This window comes from Tripterygium wilfordii, chromosome 23 (genome assembly GCF_013401445.1).
Source record: "Tripterygium wilfordii isolate XIE 37 chromosome 23, ASM1340144v1, whole genome shotgun sequence".
Taxonomy (NCBI): Eukaryota; Viridiplantae; Streptophyta; class Magnoliopsida; order Celastrales; family Celastraceae; genus Tripterygium; species Tripterygium wilfordii.
Genome location: NC_052254.1, coordinates 2222693 through 2247395, shown reverse-complemented (window position 1 = coordinate 2247395; position 24703 = coordinate 2222693). Strand labels below are relative to the sequence as shown.

General features: G+C 37.3%; 3 protein-coding genes and 2 pseudogenes across 5 annotated transcripts; 2 read left to right on the top strand and 3 right to left on the bottom strand.

The window, feature by feature from the left end:
• Window positions 1–131: 131 nt before the first annotated feature.
• Window positions 132–4247, bottom strand: LOC119992876 (transmembrane protein 18-like). Its single transcript, XM_038839683.1, has 7 exons — window positions 4064–4247; window positions 3869–3938; window positions 3468–3745; window positions 2916–3021; window positions 1650–1798; window positions 819–1552; window positions 132–712 (listed from the first exon to the last, which is right to left on the bottom strand). The coding sequence occupies exons 3-6, from the start codon at window positions 3606–3608 to the stop codon at window positions 1457–1459; spliced, it is 492 nt and encodes a 163-aa protein (XP_038695611.1). The 5' UTR covers window positions 3609–3745; window positions 3869–3938; window positions 4064–4247; the 3' UTR covers window positions 132–712; window positions 819–1456.
• A 333-nt stretch (window positions 4248–4580) lies between these two features.
• LOC119992873 (protein PSK SIMULATOR 1-like) lies at window positions 4581–11697 on the bottom strand. Of its 3 annotated transcripts, none has more exons than XM_038839677.1 (13): window positions 11547–11697; window positions 10555–11048; window positions 9699–10021; window positions 9487–9579; window positions 9291–9381; window positions 7947–8040; window positions 6952–7049; window positions 6626–6695; window positions 6093–6196; window positions 5854–5970; window positions 5676–5752; window positions 5381–5425; window positions 4581–5305 (listed from the first exon to the last, which is right to left on the bottom strand). In XM_038839677.1, exons 2-13 carry the CDS (start codon window positions 10873–10875, stop codon window positions 4795–4797), a joined length of 1944 nt encoding a protein of 647 aa, XP_038695605.1. In that variant the 5' UTR covers window positions 10876–11048; window positions 11547–11697; the 3' UTR covers window positions 4581–4794. The 3 variants fall into 3 exon arrangements, with proteins under 3 accessions (XP_038695605.1, XP_038695604.1, XP_038695606.1); XM_038839676.1 differs by having other exon boundaries at window positions 10555–11054; window positions 11547–11695; XM_038839678.1 differs by lacking the exon at window positions 4581–5305 and having other exon boundaries at window positions 5377–5425; window positions 10555–11054; window positions 11547–11695.
• A 1188-nt stretch (window positions 11698–12885) lies between these two features.
• On the bottom strand, window positions 12886–17720 carry LOC119993106 (annotated as a pseudogene).
• A 119-nt stretch (window positions 17721–17839) lies between these two features.
• Window positions 17840–24287, top strand: LOC119993105 (annotated as a pseudogene).
• On the top strand, window positions 19653–24030 carry LOC119993107 (F-box protein CPR1-like). Its single transcript, XM_038840039.1, has one exon. The coding sequence runs from the start codon at window positions 22545–22547 to the stop codon at window positions 23763–23765; it is 1221 nt and encodes a 406-aa protein (XP_038695967.1). The 5' UTR covers window positions 19653–22544; the 3' UTR covers window positions 23766–24030.
• Window positions 24288–24703: the final 416 nt, after the last annotated feature.

The window sequence follows — 24703 nt, the reverse complement described above, 5'->3', positions numbered from 1 at the left end:
TTAGTTATCTCACCGAATTTAGGGTGCATAGTGCCCGAGGTCGGGAGTGTTATAAACATACACTATAAATGTGGGGAAAAAACCAGACAAAAGAAAATGAAAAGGATGAACTCATATTCTGATGTCAGCTATAGAAAACAAAATATGATGGTGCTTGAAGCAATTCAATCACATGAATTACCATAGCTGCTTACATTAGGCAATGCCGTTTCTGATTAGAGAGACCAAAAAAAATGTCAATGGTGACTTGGGAATGCAGTTTACATTGTTGGACTGGACTGAACAGGTCTGTTCAGAATGAGAATTATGGAGCAGAATAAGCTTCAAACCCTTTGCACCTTCTCCCTTTGACAATTTCTTTAGAGGGTATCGGCAGTATCTCTCCTTCAAAACTTCATTTTTCTAAACTGAAGAGCGCAGTCAAGGATATGGTCCTCTGCGGTGGGGGAAACAATTTCCATTAAGCTTCCATGAATAGAAAATGGCACTAAGATTGTTGTTCCACAAGATACTCCACCACCTCCCTCGGTGAATTGAGGCCGAGGAGAAGCAGGAGGGGTTTGCGCAACTGGCCATCCCTCCTCCACTGAACTCTGGACATGAATCCACCATTTTGTTCTGACCATGCACTCTTCAATCGATTCTAACGCAGAAGAAGCCTATGTTCTTCTGAAGATACTGTATCTCTTCAGGCAATCTAGCTCCCCAATGACTGAAGTTATAAGATAGCAATTATTAGCAAGGATAAATTGAAGGTAAATCACAATCAGAATTGAAATCAGGCCAGTATGATGAGAGAAGTTTTTCAACAGAATTACCCATTCTTGGAATGATCAACTGAGTCCCTTTAAGACCTTGCAAAAGCTGTAATGACTTCCTCGCGCCCTTCTCTAGAAGAGAAGTAGTGTCTGCTACCATAGTCCATCTCCTCTTTCCTTCTCCAGCAGGGTTTTTCTGCAAACAGAAATCCAGTTTTCTTGCCTATACAAAACCCTACTTTAATCTCCTATAAATAATGTTTTCAGATAAACTTACCAAAATCCTGCAACTCACTTTTTCGACTGTTTGAATACCCTTAGAAGATTCGCGATGGCTTGATTTCTTCAAGATTACCCTTCTTGTTCAGGGAGTTGTTTATGTAACTTCAACTAACAGTTCACAAATTTGATTAGGAACTAGAAAGAAAGAGGTCGGCTTAGGTTTGGAGGGACTGTTTGGTCTTTTCAAAATATACATTAACAGTATAGAAACAAAAACAAAAGTGTTCACATTTTAACGGTACAAAAAGTTCGAATTGGAGTAATATTTCTCACGATAAAATTGTCCGGCACCCTGATATTCTCGCGTGATAAATGTTTCCTATACATTTTAAGACTCACTAATTGTAGCCAAATTGTGAAATACCCCTCGTACTAAAGTTTGCTTTTCCAGGAAAGCTGCATAGCTAGAGAGAGAGTCAATCCTGCTTGTTACGAGAAAGCCTTTCGCGATGTCTCAACTCGGCTCTCTTCCATCTAACAATCAGGTAACATAAGGAAAATAGGGTGTTTATCTGCATAACAAAGATAACATGTAAGAACAAATAGCAAAAACTTAGAAAGGGAAGCAGGTAATAGAATCAGGGAAACAAAATGATTGTAAATACTGACCAAAATAATCAGTGCAATGACAAGAAGAGGTCCAGACCCAAGAACTGAGAGAAAAACGCCTTGCGGGTCGAAATAATTCTGGGTTGCAAAGTTTCTCCAGTTGCCGCTCAGGATACCATTGAGCCTCTCAGCAAGATATACTCCAGCCACTGCACCAGTTTAAATGAATATGTTAGGATGGTCAATAGGTATTCAGATTTAATTATAAGGATTCAAGTCGCATAGGGTTTTGTCACATTCGTAAAAGTGAATAGACAAGGTATATCAAACATCAATATCTCGATGTGCATTCATATGCTTGCATTCTAGTAAAGCCTAAAAGAAAACCGCAAATGTAAAAAAGTATTGAGAGGTCCAATTCCCTTGCAACAATAAGTAGTAGCCACAAAAAAGGTATCTTAGTATCAATCTTGATTAGTAGTTGGGATTAAAGTGATGCTGCAACCTTAATGTAATAAATCTCGCCGCACTTTCTATAGGCAGCCTTCACCTTAATCATTCAGTATTCAACTGGTTTTTCAACCCTAGAAACCATTAGTCTTGTTCCTTCTTCAATTTTACTGCTTTTAGTTTTTACTATCCTGTATCTTGCCTTTCTTTTTCTTTTTTCTAAATGCAAAAGAATATTTTATCAGGAGGCATAAAGAGAGTGCAACCAAAGAAGACTATCTTGTATCTTGCTGCTTTTATTGCCTTTACCATGTCTAATATTATGTGTAAAATTTTCCATTCCACAGAAAAATATTATGTAAAGAAGTGCTTCTACGCCTGCCCCATCTCAGTGCGAGACCATATGCAACTTCCTATTGGATATTCCCCAATTCCAATTATAAGAAACTGCAACATATGAAATTCCTGCAATTAAGGCGGCTTCTAACATGAGACTCACTAGCAAGAATTTAAAAGAAATCAGAAGACTATGATGCACATTCTGTATCCTGCCCATCAGTAATGGGTGATCAAAATCTGCTGATTGCTCTTTTCTTTCGTTCTCTTATTTTTTGAGAATTGAAGTGTTGTGATGTCAGTTACTTCGTGCTTTAACCTTTTTCCCACAAATGCAGGCTGCTGGCACTTCAACTAGCATTTACCTGAATACTATGCATGAAGTTCTCTTAGGTTGTTAACATGCAAAGCCTCATATTTACAGTATTAACTAAGACTAATAATGAAAAGAAAGCCATTGCCTAAAGAAATGCTGAGTATATGAAATCATGTGAGCATCAAGCAACAAAACATAAGATTTTGTTAAGGCAAGAAACTCACATGACAGCAGGAACAAAAACATTTGGAAGTTGGTATTCTTCCTTGACATTACAGTTGCTATCAGTAACACCAAATGGAAAACCAGTAAACTCATTAACCAAGGCTCCTGGTAAAGCAAGCAATAAATCAAAAGACCAAATTAGATATCTAATAAGAAAATCCATCCCAGTCAAATTACTGGAGAAGACAACCGGGGGAAAACATTTTTACTCCCCATCTAGCCGGTGTGACATATGGCTTCAAAGAAATAAAAGATTCCAAAACATGAGAGAATGATCACATATCATAAAGAATACATCGATCTGAATCTGATAGATGCCCAAGATTCAACATAAATCCTTCACATAAGCCAGGCAGGAAAGGAACAATTTCCCAATAGTCCTCAAACAATTGTTCCCAATAAACAATACAGCCACATAACTAAATTCATTTCATTTTTATGCAATCTAAAACATTCCCAAACTGGATATCAACTAACAGTAGCACACTTATTCACCAAAAACAATACAAAGATACTACGTTGCACTAAAGAGAAAATAAAAACAGATATACCTTCCAGTCAATAGCATGGAAAAAACCAATGAAGTTTTCATAGGCAGGTCTGAGGCCAGAGCGGAGCTCTGCGGATAATTTTTGTACTAGATCAGTCATTTGGTCCATGTGTTCTTCCAAAGCCGATCTCAGCTCGTCCATTGTTGCCTTTGCTTTACTGGTTATGATCTGATAGTGGTCAGATCCAACTGTAGATAGATAAACAAGGACAAGCCCTTTAAGCCCCACAAAGACCACACCTTGATTCTTCTAGACCTCTTTTGGTTCACCAGACCCTTCTAAAAGACAAATAAAAAAAAGTATCTATCAAATTATTATGCTCAAATTAAATAATTTTCACTTCTACCATAATCTAGAAAGGCAGGTATTCTTTGCTCCAAATACATGAATCAAATCAATACCCGTCACCACATCAATCAGCACAGAAGACTTGACGAACACTACCTCAATAAATACCAAATGCGGTAAACCCTAATAATTCATGAATCGAATTAGTTCGGAATATAGACTTGAATCTCTTGGATTCAACTATTTCGAATCCAAATCTCCATCAAGTTTCTCGGGAAAAAAAAAGGAGTCTAACATGGTTTTGATACCTTGGTACAAACGCAAACTGAACAAAAAAGCGAAGCGATTCGAGAGGATTGCGAGAGGATCTGTGTTCTTCTACTGAAGAAGGAAGTCACAGACAGAGAGATCGCGACTTGGAGGAATGAGAATTTCAGTTTTTCCCAAGCATAATGTGGGCTCGGCTCGGGCCCGGTCTGTTTATTACGAGTTAACCATAGCATCCTCACGCAGTTATGCTTGGTGCCTACTGCCTACCTGTATGTGGCCTTTGGCCTGCGCGTGCCGCGTGGAGCTTGTTAGTGGGTTGTGGTTTGTTAGTGAGTCTTCCTACATTGAGCCTCTACCCATAACTTATCATCTTGTTGGCAGATGAAAATTTCCTGTGCGCATAAACTGTCAGCCCAAGATTTACACTCACTAAACTGACCGAATAACATAAACTTGGTGGTTTCTCGGTTATCCAATAAAAAACAAACTCCTCATTTTAAATGCTGATATATATGAAAGAATAATGCTTACGACCAACAGAAAGTAACTTGAGAAGAAAGAACTTTTCAAGTCTTGCTGGTTTCTCAAACATGAACTTCATAGAGATTATTATAAACAATCAAGTATTCTGTACAGATAGTAAAGCTTCCGAAAACTACAGCCTGATAGAACAATTAAATTCCCTCTCAACAATGTGTAATCGCCAAACTTCTCATATACACAAAGGCTATCTGAGATCACCCAAATACCAGATCAGCCTTAAGAGATGCTATAAGCTTCGAATTCTGTCCACTCGGTCGATGACATCCAAGGCTTTGATGCGATCGATGTCAAAGCGGAAGACAGGGACTGATGATGGCCTTCTAATGGGGAAGGGGTCCTTTATACTTTCGCTCGTTGGCGAGTGGCTACTACTTTTGCACAACCTATGGTGCTTGTTTAGCCGGTTACTAGCAGTGTCAAATTCCTGGCTCTTGCTAATTCCAGGCGTCTTTTTCCTCTTGCTCACGTCACATAGCATCTCTTGATCTTCAATCGACAACATTGGTGAGGAGCAGCTGGGCTTGGATAAGTGAATTAGTTTTTGGTTTGGAGACAGAATTGGAGATTTTACAGGAGACCTAATTCCACCATTGCCAGCCCTTGCTTGGATCACTAGATAGTGAAGCCAGACCACCAGTTCCAAAATGTAAGCTTCAGTTTTCCTCTTATCTGCATGGTGTAATGTCTCAATCCTGAGCAAGTCAGTCTGATCCACAGGTTTCTGATTTACCTCAGACCTGAAGTATTTCAGTTACATAAGACTGGGAAAAGTAACCATGGCAAAGGAAAAACTTCAAGAAAGAGTGACTCACCCTGTATTTGCCCATTCTCCAACCCAACCAAACCCATGATGAACTCTGGTCGCAAAAAAAGGGGAAAAAAAAGTATGTCAAAATCATTGATCAGAAATCAATTAACTAGAAGTTAAACAATTAAGTAGAAATGACAAGTTGAACAGCCTGATCAGTGTGGAGATAAGTTGGGTTTTCATGGCTTTTCTTAGGGGCTTTTTTCTCTTCTAATTTTTTTTTTGGGGTTTTATGGGTGGGTGATTGGGGAGAGGCGGTGGGGAGGCCCAAGTTCAGGTTGAAGCGAAGGCCACATTACTTGGTTGTGTTTGCAGCAATTGGAACAAGCCAATGCAAAGTTCTTTCCATCTCAGCTTTGATTTGTGTGACAGTAAGCTGCAAGAACAACATTTTGAACAGAGTTAATAAGAATCAAGAGAGTGAAACTCTCAATAGATGATATGGTAATATCAATAATAATAGTAATCATCAAAAACCTCTTCTTTAAGCTGGAATGACTGTAACTTGGAGCGCAATGCCAACTTAATATTAGGTGGCAGCCCTTGGTATAAAGCATCTCTTGTATTTGGAGGCACAGAACTTGATCGAGACACCTAATTGCATTCAGATAATAGCCCAGCGAAAACCTCAGATCCTCATAAATTAAAGAAACTCACAGAAATATTGTAACAGGAGAGGTAAACAAACATAAGCTAGGATGAAGCAGATAACTCACAAGCGTATCTATTTGAGAAATAATGTTTGCATAATGCAGTGCAAGACAAGCAGAACCTAGTTTTTTGTGATTGCTCGGAGATACTTTTGCAGGCATATCACAATCTGCAAGGACAAAGAGGGAACAGAACATCACAACTCAACCTTACATATATGAAACTGATAAACAGATTCTAAACAAGACTGCATCATTCTGAAATGTTTGAAATTGTCGAAAATGTGTCAACTTACAATCTGGACTAAGCATGCTCACTGCTTTACAGCCATAGTTTTACTTAACAATATCCCAGTTCGACTCACTCATGAATACTCACTGCCCCGAACATCCCTTTATACAATAAAAGCAAATAACTATAATTCTTGACTAGGAACAGTGATCCATAAGTTACATTGCAAGGAAATGCAAATTCCTTCCAGATGCATACAAGTAGAGAAGGAACATAATGGCACAGAATATCTTCTCAGCCACTTCTCATTCCACAACGGGTAGAAACATGGTGTAAGAGAAATAAGTTCAATTTCTAGAATGCTTACCAGCATTTCCAAAGGCTTCATGGATCCCCAAATGCAAGAAATGGACAATGTCCACAAGCTTCTCCATCACCTAGGAACAAAAGACATCAATATTGTCTTAGGGGTGACGTATAGTTTACCTTTTAAAAGTCACTATGAGGACATGAGAGTTGACAACATTGAGTGATGAGCTTTTGAACGCCTACTAAAAATGGAATTGTTCAAGAAAATAAGTAAATAACTGACAAGGACATTATTAACAAGACGATAAATTATAATTAAACCCCCAGTTATATTTACTTTTACTGAAAGCTAGGAAAAGCTTTGGAAAGCAATGGCTTGTGTACCTCTTCCAAAATTTTAGACCAGAGTGATTTTTTCTTTAAACTTCGTACATGCTTCCTTTGACTCTTTAACTCCACTCTCAAAATAGCATGGCTGTCTCCTACCATTCAAATGAAACATATCAATGTAGGAAGCAAATCTTGCAAAGAATATATTCAAATACAAGAAAAATAAACACAGTACCAGGTGTTCCCTCTCTCTATTTTTTTTTAATTTTTCCCCCCTTCAGTTCATAAATTTACTCAAGCACAACCTGTATGAGAAGGTACATACAACCTCACCCTTCGTCCAACTCTCATCTGGGAGGAAGATGTCATTAGACATTTAGACCCTAGGCCATTAGCTATAAATACATGCAAATTTAAGACAAGAAATAAAAAATTTAGAATCAAACCATAGATAAAATACTAGATCCAGTCCCCTCAGCATGTCGTTCAATAGATCAGGGGACAAACATCTATTTGTGAAAAACTGGTTTGAGTCCCATAACAAAACTCTTGCAATTTACCTAATGCTTGGACTGAGGGGCCGCTCCAAGTGTCCAAGGTTTACCATTACCAATGTATTACCTTGGTACCACCATTGTGGGCTCTGCGTATACAACTTCCCTCATCTCATAGAAAGGAAAATAAAATGTTGCACCCAGCCCAATACTAGAAATATTGGATCCTATTCCGAAATTCGTAAAAGAGCCAAAGGACCAGGGACAGCCATGCCAATGAAAATCAGTGATAACCTTAAAACAGTCTAAAGCATTCAAATTAGCCAGCAACTTGATCATGAATAACCAAGAGAAGTTACCACAAGTCCATGCGTGGTAATGCTATTCACGTTTTTTCGAATACTTATCCATAAAATTAAGAATGTATACAACTTTTATCAGCCACCTTTTTTGCCCTTTTTTTAGATTTTTTGTTATTCTTTTCAGAGGAATTTTGTTCTTCCAAATATCATATATAAAAATTGGTTTTCCTTTGCTCACAAATCACAATCTTACCTTTCTGAGCAGCATTTGAGTTATCTTCTTCTTGAGCCTTCCGCCGATAATCTTGTTCAAATCTGTCTAAGGCATGCATTTCATGATATAATTCCTGCAACCAAGGGAAAGTAGATTTTCCTTCAGGAAGATTTTAGTTAAAAACACGTGAACAATGTTAAAATAAGCAAACAACATATTGTGCTATTAATAACATAAGTACTAGCTTAATAGATCTTTGCCATATGAACATACATCATTTAGCATTAATAAAATGCCTAGAACAAATTACTCTAATTTCAAAGCATAAAAGGAGAAAGCAATGAATTCATGCACTATCAGCTCACTGCGTCCTTTGTTAGATTAAGCCAACCACCCAAAAACTTCTCCACTGTTCCTCCATGTACAAACCATTCCCAGCAGCTGCAAATTTTAACTTCAAGAAAATAAGGAACGAATTCTATGTACAAGGCTTTGACAGTGGTGGCAAGGTTCTAGGATGGGCAAATAGACGCAAACTTACCCCCAACTCATGGATAAACTATTTAGGTGGTTTGAACCTGTGAATTTAATCTGAAATACTAAACACTCATAGCTTGAAGCAATAAAGCTGCCAACGAGGTTTGTACTAGATTTCAAAGGTTCAATCACAAAAAGGTTGAAGAAAACTCTTCGGAGAAAAATACATGAAAAGGAGAGATGAAGATAAAGGATAAAGCAGGGCCAAATAGAGTTGAACACCCTCTTCATAGTGGCAATATATCAACCGGAACATGTTTTCCACAGGGTTGAGCGCATAAACCCAATAAAGGACAAACGAACAACAAATAAAGCACATGCTCTTGTGGAAAATAAATTAATGACGTGCAAGCTTGGATCACAAATACAAAACGCTGTGAATCTGTGATGGTTACAGCACGTCATCTGAAATATGATAATATTTTCTTCTCAGGTGATCATAAGTAAGCCTCACTAATAAAGAAATATGAAATTTTAGGTACGGAGCACACCTTGAAAAAAAGGCATTTTCACGAATCATACTTATCAGAGGCATTGCCAAAAGGAGTCACATTCTAATATTCAATCAAGGAGGGGGTTTACACTAGGTTGACGGCTATCACAAACTTACATCACATCTTATAAACTATAAATCCAACAGAGAACGAGGGAAATACCCTACTGTTACACTGCATAGAGCTCTAGCTACAGTGAAAGGGGGGTCAATAATTGAATAAAGAAAAAGGATTTAAATAGCTGATCCAAGTAGTATGTGCAGAACAATTAAAAAGGGCATTGATGGCGGTTATCAAGTAATGCATATGAAAAAAGCAATCACAAAATACTGTCTGATACACAGTTACTCACAGCTGTATGCTGAACCAAAGTCATCAATTGCTGCATCACCATCTCTGCTTCATCTTTCAACTGTTTTTGGGTAGTAAGTTCTGAACCCAATCTGTAATTAATAAAATGATAGCGGGAGGGGGGGGGGGAGCACAAACAACATAAGCAACTTTCTTAAATATGCTCAAAGCAATGCGCGAGATGCAATTAGTATTACTTTTCCAAATAACGATCCAAGTTGTGCCATTGCGGATCCTTACAACGATTTCCAAAACGTACAACCTCCCCAGAAAATACTTTCAACTCTTCTCTGTCAAAATTTATACAATGATATAGTAAGAATCTTTCATTGACTGCCTTTGGATACAGCATGCAAAACATTAACAAAAAGCATTTAAGACTAGACTAGCTATCTACTTCATCATTTACCTCTTATCAGATGCAGCAATTCTGAGCAGCTCATCTATATCTCTTGATATCAAATTTTGCACTCCTTCAGAGACAAGCACAACTTCTTTTAAATGTCTAATGTTCTCCTTTGATAGGGATTGCATTAGATTAGCACCCTTAACAATTGTGTTTGCAACTTCAAATGCCAAAATTGAAATTTTATTCCCTTTTGCCAACCCAGAGGTAAAACCACCACCGATACTCAAATTCGTCATGCTACTACCAAGTGTGTCCAAAACTTCCACTGCCTTCCCAAGCCCAGCAGTACCAGCTCTGCCCAGAAGTGAACTTACTTCTGAAACCTATAACACTAAGCAACCAAGCTAGTAACAGGTAATATATGCGTACCATGTTCACAGAAACCTAGAAATTTAGAACGGCAAATAAAAGTAAATATGAATACCAAAAGCAAATCATTCCATGGCCCATCAAAGTGCCTGAAAGTGAAAGAGTGAAAGACATCATACCCTTATCAAAATACTACAATATCTCCACAAGAGTTGGTTGCATCTATAATAATTGACAGTACGGTAGAGTCAATATTCAGAAAAGGAAAGAATCAGAGAAATCATAATTAAGCCCATCCCGATAAACCCAACAAAGCACAAAAATATCATGGAATTACAAGGTGTATACAATTACTCTCCATATCATATATGTACAAGTGAAAGATAATTATCTTTGCTGAAAGTTTTTTGGGTGATCAACTCAAAACACGAACTGTTACGCATCCTGTTTCGACTTGGTAGATCTAGAACTGTGATTCATACAAGACTTGTGATTTATGAATAGAGGACAGCAGAGCAAACAAAACACTTAAGAAAATTGGAGTTACCTTTGCTACTGCAACCTGTTTCGACTTGGTTGATCTAGAACTGTGAGATAGGGCCCTTGACAAGCGAGGAATTCCATCATTGATATCATCAAGGCTTACTGCATTTGGAGCTGCATTCATCTCTTGAGACGAAAAGGGTTCTCTTAATTCCTTATTATCCACATTACCACCAACAGTATAAGGAGCAGCATTACTATTTATTTTAATTTCACGAGACTGAAAAACCAATCCTGACCCATTATTAACGCAACCATGCACATGTGAAAAGCATCCACTGGAAGCATTATCAACATTGGATCTCTTCGAGCAAAGCCCGCCCATTGTGTCAGTTATTGCAAACGAATCACTAACAGCACAAAATGTCCATGTAAAGCCAACAATTTCTTTACTAACAAAACTTGAATAGTGCCCTTTAACCAAAGCAAGTTGTGAAGCTCAATGAACTAGTGATACTCAAATGCTTTCTCACTCTCTTCAAACCCAACTGATCTAGCCTGCAGCTGCAAATGGATTCATAAGAATGGTACCCAAATCACACAGCACCAATTTCGATGGCCAGTAAGACTCCAGTCCATTACACCAGTACACCAAAATGTACGCCCCATAAATTACAAGTTCCAAATTACATTTTATACAAACGCGAACATCTTAACAAATTAACACCAATGGAACAAAAAAAGACAAAACACTATCAAGCCTGTTTCAAACTGCTTTTTTTTTTTTTTTTTTTTTTGAAAAACTGAGATCAATCACCATAAAACAGAATATATATAGAAAAATAGACAGATAGTAATCAAAATGTTAAATCAGAAGAGAACAGGAAGATTGACTAGTAGGAAGCTAGTAAGCACTGTAAAAGAAATTCTTGTCTGTGCTTCTTCGAGTGCCCTAGAAAGTGCAGATACTAGAGAAAATCAGTGAGTAATTGCATAGACAGAGAGAATATCCAAGGAAGAAAGAAGAAGTAGCGGAACAAGCGAGAGAGAGGAGACCTCAGTCCAGTAAGCCGCTCTGACACTGCGAAAACCGTAAATACGCCAAACCGCGCACAAGCAAAGCAAGCCCGACTACCACTACCAGTGAGAGATGGTCAAAACCAGATGGGGGGGGCTCTGCATTGCCAATGAGGGCCGTTTGATGATATTGACGGTTTTGTATTTTTCTGTTTTAATTATTTTTCTTTTACATTTTCATCTTTACTTTTAAATTTTGAAAAATAAGAACCGTTCGATATGCCGTTTGATGATATCCAGCGGTTCTGATCCGCCAACACCCAAGATATTTGAGTTCAAGTCCAAAAACTACTGTTTAGTGCTCGCGGTAATTTTTCGTTGCCCACTCTCGTCCTCAGCGCGTGTGTTTACTGTTCTCGATTAAGTTAATAACAAAATCAGGCTTTGATTATTGAACTAATTTTTTCAAAATAATAATTAAGAGTTGAGACCCCTATGACCTCAATAGGATGAACCATTATTTCACACGTTTCGTAGATTTGGAGATAAAATAGCATATTATTTTGGATGAATGTAATATGATTATAAATTTATTTCAATAGTAAGAAAACTCAGAAACCAATGAATCGTTATCCGTTTGGATGGCGAAGCTAATAATTTTATTTACACTACTTGTGTGAACCTAATTAAAGGATAGGTATACTTTTCGTCACCGAAAGATTGATCATTTTCCACTTTAAGTAGTCACCGGATGTTCAAATATTACAACTTAGTAACATGAAGTTCGAAAAAAAAGAGAAGTTCTTGGTACTTTTTTTTAAAGCTTTCGACTTTCTGTGGAAAACAACGGCAAAAAGATTTAACTACAAATTTACTTTCCTCAATTAGGTAGCTGTACATGTTCTAAAAGAAATATAGATCCGCTATATAAGAATTATGCTTCGTTTGTTTCGATGAAAATCAACTTCTCATGAAAAAAAAGAAAAACTTATCATGAAAAAACAACTAATTTCTAGTGTTTGAACAACAAAATTGTTAACATTTTTCGATGTTTGTTTGGTGAAAACGTAACTTTAAAAGAAACAAACAAATCACTACAACATCAGGGATACAGAGTTATATATCCTAAGGGTACGTATTAGAACTCCATAATCAATGAGCAAACAATATTACATCAAGCATATTAATTATAAGCATATAAAATTACAGTCATGTGGAGCAATGGATAGAGCTGAGAATGATGATTGGAAAATGACATACCCTCTTTAAAATGGGATGTTATTTTCCTTAGGTTAGAGTGATTTCTTTATGATGATTGTTAGTTACTTTTCCATGATCTTATCAATTTCCATCAAACAAACACTGAAAAATGTAATTATCATTTTTTAAGATTCTATTTTTCGTGAAACAAACGGAGCATTAATCTTGAACAAAATTCTCACGTACTACCATCTTACCATGGTTGGAAATAACATAAAAAGACCAAGGAGAAACTATAACGGAGTAAACAGAATCCCAAATCAAATATTCACTACTAGGCAAACGCTATGGCTGCAGTTACAGTCTACATCTCGCAATATTGCTGGAACTACTGTTTGCCACAGCACGGGAAAAATGCCCCCCAAAATCTTCAACTCTTCAGCATAAAAAAAAAAATGGTTAAAGTCATATTTCCTTCGCTTCAAAAAACAAGAAAGACGATGTCCTTGAGTAGATTTATCGTGAGCAGGAGTAAAACGCAAACGGCAGGCTGTCACAATTGGGGGGGGGGGGAGAAGAATTACTAAGCAGAATTGCATCTAATAGAGCAATATATAATAGTAAGTTGCAATCAAACTATATCATCATCCATGAAGGGGCGCTGTAAGGCATATGCGGGAAAATTCCTGTGGAAACATCAGAAATTAAGAGAGGTAAAAGAAATACCATTTTCGGCTCATTTTACCATTGAACTTCGATACGAGATCTTCCAGTTCTGCAACTATAGCTCTATAACAAAATTGATATTGCTCCTGGAAAGAAACAAGTTGATCAGAATTAGCAAGTACAAGCATGATAGAAAGGAAAAGCAAGTAACCTTTGGGGTTACAAAGCAAAACAATATTCCAACGCCTACCAAGTGTAAAGAGACAGCTTACAACTCCAAATAATTATAACAATCTAGATAAAAATGAAAGGAAAAGAAAAAAGGGGCAGAAGAAAAACATAACACATTGTTGGAAATACATATATCTAACACTCCTTTTGTCAAGATGGCAAAAGCAGTAAAGCAAACTTGACAGACCTTCAAACAAAATCTAGCTAAAATAATTGCTCTAAAGTTTGCTTCCTTCTTCCCGCGAACTTGGCAACAAAAAAGAAACTTGCGGAGTTGGCAGTTCTTTGATCTAGTTATTTACTCTATTGCAAAATAAATAACTTCTTGAGACGAAAAATTAGTTAACCATGCTGTTACATATGTCCATAATCAGGAACTTGCACCTAAAATTGCAGGTCACATACTCATACTGCAGAGAATGCTAACTAAAACCAATGTTTTGGACCAAGAAGAGAGAGATACCACGGTTTGAACCATTCCAATTCGCTGAGACCTGAATACGTCCACAGTATTAGCAATATCTAGAGCAGACATGTCACCAACAAGAATTCTCTGGATTGCATTGTGAATTATGCAGTATGCTCCAGTTCTACCAATCCCTGCACTGAGCAAGAAAGATATCGTATCAGAAATTCAGGCTGTACGAATTATTGTAGAAAGCATCAAGGCACCTAAAACTTTTTGAAGATAAGCTGAACCTGCAGTGCACAACTATTGGGCCTAATTGGGGAGGCACGATATAAATTCTTTTCAAGATTTCACGCACAGCAAATGTATCTCTTGGAACTCCATGATCAGGCCATTCAGGATACAGAATATGCAAAACAGACATAGGGGGTTCCTCTGACTGCCAAAAGTAACAGAGTGAAAAGCATAATTAATAGTTAAATCCTTTTGAACAGTGAATAAGTCGCACTGAAGTGCCAAATAAATATATAATATAATGCAAGGAAAGTACAAGACAACCAGACAATATTGCAACTAAATAACATTAAAGGCATCAGGCGATCAGGCCATTATCAACACAAAAAAATATCCATCCTAATAACATAAGATTGCAAATAAGCTAACTTATCATTTAAATATTTAATGGGTCCAAATGACAAAAAAAAAAGTCTCCAGCACATAGCCATTCTCAATGCACAAATCAGCCATTAAAATCGAGAGATATACCAACACACACACACAAACAGATGTACAGAGAGAGAAAATGATGGAGTTGGCTCCCCAGATGAATGGACCACATCATGGGATATAACCCTGACCAACATAAACAAATTTCCCTAAATCACCTGATTAAAAACCTGCTTGTACTAACTAACCAAATCAACCACATCCACCTATGCGTTAAAAGAGACGACATATATGTTTATTGAAATTAAAATCAAATTTGCGAGTTCGTAAGATATTGGCACTGCCTCCATTCATATGAACTGTTTTTTAGCTTTTGACTGGTCTGTGTCTAGAAATGATACAACTTTGAGACATCTTCTTATTTGTGGATGGTATAAGGAAATCCATGGCATCAATTTATCACTGAGGATGTTAAAGTATGAATTACCAATCCAATCAAACAAAAATATAATTTTAAGTACCGTGCCAGCAAGTTAGCCTAAAGAAAGTTAGTCTCATAGGAAAACCAGCTACTTCTATGAGATTCCTGCTAGCCATTCTTTCAATTAGACACCAACTGTAAGAACAGTGGAATTTCTTCAACATAAACATCAAAGATGTGATCACCTGATTGTACATCCTCATACTAAATCTAAGTCATTTCTGGGGTACGAGACTGATGATGCATTCTAATTTTCAATAGAACATTAGCATCTTTATCAACAAACATTTTAAGAAAATATCTTACCTCTTTATATTTTACCTCCAAATTACGCAAAACCAAGGAAGTGTTGGTAGTCCTAGTCCATTTAGTAGCAATAGATATGTTACCAAATTCTCTAGGGCCATCCTCTGCTTGAAAATAATCTCCACATTTAACAAACTGCAAGTAACAACCAAAGCAAAAGACAATGGATGATCAGAAATAATGGACCAAATAAAAAATAAACTCAAATAACTATGGCCCAAAAGCCTACACGATGACAATATGATTATATGAATGCACTTCCTGACCACAGTTATTAATCACAGGATCAAAGAGTCGACCACATGTCATATGGTGATATATCTTCTCATGGGCAGATGTGTATTAGTCAGACATTGGCCCACTGCTAAATTTGATTTTCATTCGATCACTTTAAAAGTACATAATTTAGGATCAAACTTCTCTTCTTATCTTTTCTTGATCACACTATGATGCTGGTAGTATATGGTGAAATTATTAAATTACGTTCAGCTAGAGTTGTCGAACAAACAGTGCAAGAGAAACCTTATCGTGGAGACATTGACTGTTTCATACAAAATATGCCTGTATTTTGCAGGTTCAACATTATCATATATTGGCATTTGGCAGTGCCATAGATCATCTAATTAAATGGAAATGTAAAATGAGAATATCCTTGAAGGAGGACAATGCTCTTGATCTTCAGCATATTTACGCTGAAACAGTGTATGCTAAACTACTATTTTCAGGCAATTACATAAGCCATAAACTATATACATAGGAAAAATATGCAACATAAAAATGGAAAATTGAAATCAAAACGGTGAAGTACCTTGTTGTTGTCAACCAACCGAGTAAGCATTAGAACAACAGGGCAACGACATTGGATTACCATCGCCCAGAATCTTCATAGGTGTGTGGTAGTGGACCTTGAGTGGCTATGAACCGAGTAATATTCTCTGAGGATGAACTCTACAATCAAGAATCAATTTTTGATGGTCAAATGTGGCAACGTAGCACCAAGAACCTACTGTACATCTATCTCAAGAATTAGCATAAGGTACAAGCAATTAATAAGAGTATCTCACCATAATGGAGCTCGCATTAATATAACCCTTTGCAGATGGCCTGGAATCCTTGCATGGATCAAGTACAATCCGGTTTCTGTCAACTGAAATCAAAGAATCATCAGCTAACTGAAACTCTCATATTCAATTATCGTATGATGACTATAACCAAGCTAAACAAAATTAAGGGGAGGATCGGTTTAATAAGTATATGGAACCCCATCCTGATAACGATTTTTGTCCAAATTAACACGGTCAAGAGCCACCGTGCAGCTTTTCGCCAATTCATAACGTCCAATAATCTTCTTAAACTGGAATCACCAATCACATGTTGTAAAGTAATTAATAATGAATGAGCAAGAACAGAACCAAAAAACTTACAAACAATATCAAAAGATGAGACCCTAAACCCTACAGGAAAAGTACTTTTTGTTTTCTTATTAAAGCATTGCGTAGACAGCTTTTATATATATATATATATATATAAGACCGCTGAACTGTAAAGAAAAATAAAAATTGAGAGAAGCTCCAATTGATCGAAATCCTGGGCGATTTTCTTTGGCATCTGGAGCTTCTTCTTGAGAAGAGTGAGAGCCTCTGAACAGAACTTGACCTGATCGCTCGAGAGGGCGAGTCCCGGCGGAGATTCGGAGGAGAATTCGAAACCCTTAGGTAGAGAAGAAGAGCCCGTCGAGGCAGGGTTGCAGTCGAGCGCCATGGATCTCCTGTGCGGAAGTAACAATGGCTAGTTTAGGACTAAGCAATATAAGAATCATCAAGAAAATCGAGACAAACCTCAAAATTTATACTCTTAATGCACAGTTCCTGCAATCCAAAAAAAAAACTGAGAGAAAGCTCAAGATTTATAGTAATTCCGAATTCCGAAAGGGCTGCAACCCTAAAGATTCAATAGAATTCCTGTTAGCTACTACAACTCCTATTAATTCTATTAGAAATAAACTTTTATTAAAAAAGGAAACAATTACATTACTCTCCTAATTACTAAGGAAAACCAGTAAACTTTTCCTACATCATCTCCGGTGGGAGAGAAATTAGTTAGTTGCGTTGAATGGGGAGAGAAATTATCTCGTGTCTTCAATGTCCGCCTCCTCCCCGTTCTCTGCTCTCTCACTCTCTCCGCGCCTAACACCGGTCAACTTCACCGTCCTTGAAGTAATTGGGCTTTGGGCTTCTTTGGAGCATTGGGCTTTGATCAAGTAGTATTGTTGTGTCAGCAAGTCCTTATAGAAGTTTAAACGACGTAGTATTATTAAGACTGAAACACCTGTATAGTGTATACTCTTCTTCTTCACGATCCCCAATTCCCCATTCGTCCCATACTCCCATGGATTTCATCCGCAGATACCCTGCAGTTTCCTGTCGGCATTGGTATCCACCCCCACATCAAGCTCAAACCGGAGGTTCTCAATCTCGACGTAGAAGAGAATCTGGTCTATGAGAGCAACCATTACAGGCAGAATGTCGCGGATAGGCTTTTCAAGCTGTTAATGATTTCAAGAATCAATAGAATTCCTTTGAGAATTGTTGATACTCTGAAATGGAATCTAGGTCTCCCTCAAGATTATGTTCAAAGCCTAGTACCCGAATTCCCTGATTACTTTCGAGTTACTGATGGCGGTAGTTCCACCTCGTGTGGGTTGAACTCTGATTTGAATTTGGAGCTGGTTTGCTGGAGGACTGAATTGACTGTTTCGGCTATAGAGAAGAAGGAGAAAGGTTATGAGAAGGGGATGCCTATTGTGTTCCCTATGCATTTTTCGGGGGGTGCTGAGATGGATAAGAAGATGAAGAAGTGGGTGGATGATTGGCAGAGGTTGCCATACATATCGCCTTGCGAGAATGCTTGCCATCTTGGGCCTAATACTGATGAATCTGATAGGTGGGCAGTTGCGGTTATGCACGAGGTTCTTAATCTTTTTGTTGGAAATTCGGTGAGAGGATAATGTCTTGCAGCTTAGAGAGTGGTTGGGGATTCGGTCAAGGTTAAAGAGAGCTTTGCTTCACCATCCCGGAGTATTTTACTTGTCCAGTAAGGTTGGAACCTGTACAATGGTTTTGAGAGGGGCCTTTAAGAGGGGGTTGTTGATTGAGAAGAATCCCTTGGTGGATATTAAGAATCAGTATCTCCACCTTATGCATTCAGTAAAGGAAGATAGTAGACTGGTTAGTATGCCTGGCGGAAGCACGCCGCAAGAGAAGAAAACTACTCTGGAAGAGTCGAAAGCAGAAGAGAAAACGAATGATGATTGCTTGGAAGAGAGTGATGATGAATTCCAAGATGATGGTAATGATGACGGCGAGGATGAGGAGAATGGAGAGCAATCTTTGAGGCAAAGAGGTGCTTTCAGAAATGACTCATCTAGTAGGGGAAGAATCAATAGGAAGATTAACTTGCGTGTTCAGGGGCCTTCTAGGGGTTTTGAAATAAGGTCAGATAGTAAAGGGCACAGCAAATCTAAAGAAAAGAATTCTGGAAGAAGAGAGACGAGAAGGGAGCAGACTGTTCGTGGGAGCTCAAAGGATGGAAGCAAATTCAGCGATGATGATGAATTTGTAGATGATGATAATGATGACGCTGAGGAGGGCGAGAATGGAGAGCAATATTTGAGGCAAAGAGGTGCTTTCAGAAATGCCTCATGAGGAAGAACAAATAGGAAGATTAACTTGGGTGTTTATGGGTCTTCGGAGAGGTTTTGAATTCAAAGATCAGATAGTAAAGGCCATGGCAAACCTACAGAAAAAAAAAATCTCCTGAAGAAGAGAGATGCATAGGGAGCAAAACATTCGTGGGAGCTCAAAGGAGAGATGCAAATTCAGCTATGATGAATTTGGAGATGATGGTAATATTTGGGGCAAAGAGGTGTTTTCAGAAATGCCTTATCTGGTCGATGAGGAACAAATAGGAAGACTAACATGGGTTTTCAGGGGCTTCGAGAGGTTTTGAAAGACAAAAGTCAGATAGTAAAGGCCATGGAAAACCTAAAAAAACATTTTCTAAAAGAAGAGACACGAGTTGGGAGCTCAAGGGAGAGATCAAATTCAACTGATAGCAGAGGGAGGTCGTTGCCAATCAATAATATTTCTACATGATATAGGTTTAATAGAGCACCTGAACAACAGGTAGGCAGGTTAGCATCTCTTTTAGATTTCCTGTTCTTTTGACTTTGCTGGTCCTATGTGCTTATTTTGTTGTGCTTCAGTTGTTAGAATGTTATAATTTTATAGATGAGTTGATAAACTATGCCAATTCTGTCTAAATCAATTTATTTCCCTTGACCTCCTTGGTGCCCTTAATAAAATTTGTGCATTTCAAAAAAGATTAATGGTCTTCCAACAACTAGTAGGTACATCATCTTTGCCAATATCTGTACTTTGGCATGTCATAATTGTCTTTCAATGAACATATCAAGTAGTACATAGTTTATACTTCGTATGAGAAAGAGAAGGTTTCTAAACAAGGTTATACATCTATTAGTAGCTCTGTTTCAATGCTATTTAATTGGTCTTTTGCTGTTTATATGGGACTTGTGTTGTTTAAATTTCTAAAAGCACCAACTTCTGGTAATAGATACTGTACTTCTTGTTCATTTTTACTTTGTGAAATTTCTTCGCACATTTTTGGACAACTGTAGTACAGTACCTTTTCATTGAAAACAATCTGACAACTCAAGATTATTATGAAATCTATTCAACGTTAACACTTAGTCCTTAATATTTTGATGTTAAGTACCAGGAAAGTTTTGATAAGAAATGAAGTGATTCAAGTTAAGATAGGCTTAGATTGAACTGAAGATAAGAGGAGAAAAAATGTCTGAGATTGGCGAACATGTGCAATGTGGGGCTATCTTAGTGCTTTGGTGCGAAAAATTTGTTTAATCAAAGTAGGAGATGCTAACATGGGAAAAGGGAGAATGGAGAAAACATGAATGGAAGTAATAAAGGACATGTATACAAAGGGATTGGTTAGAGAATCTAGCATTCATCCAAATGAGCGGAGAAAGTGTATACTGGTGGAGGCTTGATTAATTGATTGTGTATTGATATTGAGTACTCTTATCTTGAAATCGAATCGAACCAAATATCTCTGAATGTTGAACTGGCTTAACTTCCAAGTATCATTGTGGATTTGCATTGTTGAATAAGACCATCCCAAATCAAGGAAGGAATTTCTGGTGAGAAGTCCAAGGGAGAAGATGGAATCTACATCCTTAGTTACATCTAATCTTAATAGGGTGGGAAAATAAATTTTCTTCATTTCTTCTTTGTCTCTGGATTCGCCATAACTAGATTTAGCTGCAACATGTTCAAGGTTTTTCTCATCCATTATCTTTTGTAGATTTGACCTTCAATTTCAACCCTCAAGAAATATAGGAGTCTTTGGCTATTGATCAATTTGGTCATGATCAGGAAAAAAAAAATAGAGCCATTTCTAATTGGGAAATTCTGCAATTGTTGAATTGCCAGATATATCCCTTGATGATCATCATCATATGTGACATGGTAGAGATAGGATCAGTATCAACACTTTTTCTCTGAAGAGGACAAGTGCTTAACCTTTCCAAGTAAGATTAGCCTCTTCTCTTCGAAAGGAAAATTGACTGGAAGGAAAATACGCCTAATCACTAACAAAGGAATTTATTTCGGGATGTTGACGTCGTCAAAAAAAAAAAAAAACAAAAAGAAAAGCTTTTTAGTGAATCATCATTTTATCACGATTGGGCGGGTGTTCAGTGAATCAGTGTATTTGAGTACAAGATCGAAAAAAAAGCTGTAAACAGCTGGTTCTAGGAAAAAAGGATAGAGGCAGCCCTTAGGGGTTGTTGCAATACAGAATTCTATTGCTGTCTGCTGTACGTCTTTATATATTATTGAAAGCATAACAAAACATAAACAAAAACAAAAACAAAATAGAATTGTTCTTTTGTACAAAGGTTTTGCAATTTAGAAGGTCAAATTCTGCTGAACTTAAATGTGAAGTTAACTATCATGTTCCCTGTAGCGATGGTGCTGCACTGTTGCAGTGTGGTAAGTGGGCCTTCTCCTCCAATTACCACAGTTGCTACAGATTAGATATATTTTTTGTACAATAATGGAGAAAATAAATATTTGTGTATTTGCCTTTGTTCCCAGTAATAGTAAATGGTGGCATCCATATTTATCGAAAACATTAAAAGGAAAAAAATGCACTGTCAATCCATGCCAATATAAACACAGTTACAACTTATTTGTATATATACGCCACGTAAGTGGGTTGGTAACCCGAAAAGTAGAAAATATGATCGAGTTATTAGATTGAAACAAATATGAACTTTGGATTATCATGTTGAAACATTGAATAACGGAGCTACAACGTGTCAACTCTTACAATTACCAAATAGCTAATGAATAAGAAACAAAAAGCAAAAAAAACCCAACCTAATACTTCTGGTGTCCGTAGTTATTAGGAAAAAAAAAAGAGTAAAATATTTGCCCCAGAAATGAGAATTGTGAGCTTCATGATATAAATAATATAACTATAAATAAGCGAATGACAATAATAATTTATAGTCTATAGCAGATTTATATAGTAGATTACATATGAAGTCCTGTCATCAAATAGTAATGCAAATAAATCAATTAGCCAATAATTCCACATTACAACATTGTCTTTGAAGGAGTTTTGGGCATTTCTTCTTTAATAGTAAGTTGAATATCATGATATCAGTTACCGTTTCTAGACTTTTCTTCTTCTTTTTTTCCTTTATGAGTGTCACCCACCATACTTCTATATACATCTAACCCGCTCCTCTCCATTGCGGTGCATTCTCTAAATTCCTCCATATGAGGGAATCCCTCTTTTAAATTTCCTTTCTAGTAATCCTTCTTGATTTCTCTTTCTGTCACCCAACCTGTTTCAGCAACTTTATTCCTCTCATCAAATTCCATTCCGCACTTACAGAAATTATTTCTGAATCGAATCGTCGCCTCTCTTGGTATAAGACCCCATAATTTTCAGTCTAAAAGTAATCGAGAAAATGTTTGATTATCTCCCTCAAGAAGTTATAGCCCATATTCTTTTGAGATTGCCTGTCAAAACCCTTGGCCTTTGTTTATGTGTCTGCAAACTATGGCATGCTATTATCTCAGGCACCATTTTCATCAATAACCATATTGCCCACACCAACAAGAAAGAGAACAGTGGTCATCGCCTCCTTCTCAGACAGTTCATTGATGTGCAACATAGAGAACTCTACTCTCTTCATTTCGACACCCATCCCTTTCAGAAATATAAAGATTTGAGTTTTCCAATCCAAACCATCGATCGTCGTTTTCGGATTGTTGGTTCCTGTAATGGCATTCTGTGTTTGTCATCCAATGGTCATCCTCCTGACTTTGTTCTCTGGAATCCAACGATACAAAAATTTGTCTCTCTTCCTCGTCCTCTTGTGTACTTAAGCTATTGCAATATCAAAATGTTCACCCTCGGCTTTGGTTTTGACTCTCTTTCCAATGATTACAAGGTGGTGATGCTTTTTTTTCTTAAAGCAAAACGTGGCCATGATTGTGCTTATCCTCCTCCTCAAGTTAATCTATATTCGCTTAGCACCCGATCTTGGAGAGAAATTAGTGCGATGGCATGTCCATATAAGATGGACAGATATTGCTGGACACAAGTTTTTCTGAATGGGGCTATCCATTGGGTTGCATCTACCAAGATAAATGGAGTTAAAGATGGACCCTGTAGTAATTTGATTTTGCGATTCAATGTGTCCGATGAGGTTTTTGACCATATGTGCCTACCAGGGAGTCTAGTTGACAACAAAGCATTCAAGTTGTCTGTCCTGGTCCTTGGAGGACAGCTTTCTGTCGTGCAATGGAATACATTTGAAAACTGTGGAACATGTTCGATATGGTCAATGAAAGAGTATGGTGCAAAAGAGTCTTGGACGAAGCAGTTCGAAATTGGTTCGCTAGAAGCACTAGATATATCTTGTGTGGTAAATATCTTGCGCTTGAGAGAAAATAGTCAATTATTGTTGGAAATGTGCAATGGATGGCTGTTCTCATATGACCCTCAGGACAAAAAAGTGACAGATCTTCAAATTAATGGCTCGGAAAAAACCTTTTATTTGGATTTTTTTGAGGAGAGCCTAGTATTGCTAGGACAAGGGAATGAAAACTTGAAAGAACAACAGGATGTTCAATCAAAAAAGAGAATGAGACCAGAGGACAGAATCAAGAATGTAGAGTGGTGAGCTCTTTTTTTCTTCAATCTCTAGTATGTCTAAAATAACCTTTGTAGGGTTCTAATGGAAGTGGATTTGTGATGGTGAAGAGTTGTAATGCAGGACAAAGGAATACCGATAAATGAGTAGGTATACGAAATATGTCCTCTCTCTTGGCATGGTGATTTCAATGTCGGGGTTCTCTGCATTACTTTTCTTTCTTCTGCTATTATGATCTAACTTTCATTTGGGTTGGCTACTGCCTAATAATAATGGTATATCTATCTATGCTAATGTTCAGGGGTTCAAGTCGGTTGGTATGAATATTCAGGACTTCATGTTGTACTCTTCTTCAATTTAGGTCTTATTCAATATGGTGTGATTTCCTAGATGTGGGAGACTGGGAGTGTATGTCTCGCTGCTGCTCAATCAATTTGTGGTATTTTAGGAACAAAGGAATGCTGAATTCAATGCTCGGTTTATCCCAAATGTGACATTTCAATTGTGATCTTCTTTTGATCTAGAATTTATGAACAATCTAAGTTACATTTCTCCCATTCTTTCTGTTTTTTTATGCACACAGTTTGAATTTCTCATTCCCATTCTGAAGACATGCACAAAGGTGTTGATTGGTTTGTCAAGAATATAATAGAAAGCAGAACGTGATTCTCTATATGAATATATGTACTTGATCGACTCCTAGTCAATTTTGTAGAATGGCAAACATGAAGTTCATATAGGGAGAATCACTAGCCATCATATTTTCGGGAAATTAGGATTTCAGGGGAACTCTAGCCAGACCAGGTAAAGATAGAACTTTAGTAATAGAGATGTATCTAGGGGCTGGAGTTTGGCACTTTGGCTGATGAGAACTTGCCATAAAGATAAATGCAACACTCAACACTAACCATTCTCTACCTTTTTACCCATGATTTGCTAAGACTTTGCTTTGTTTTAGTGGATTTCTT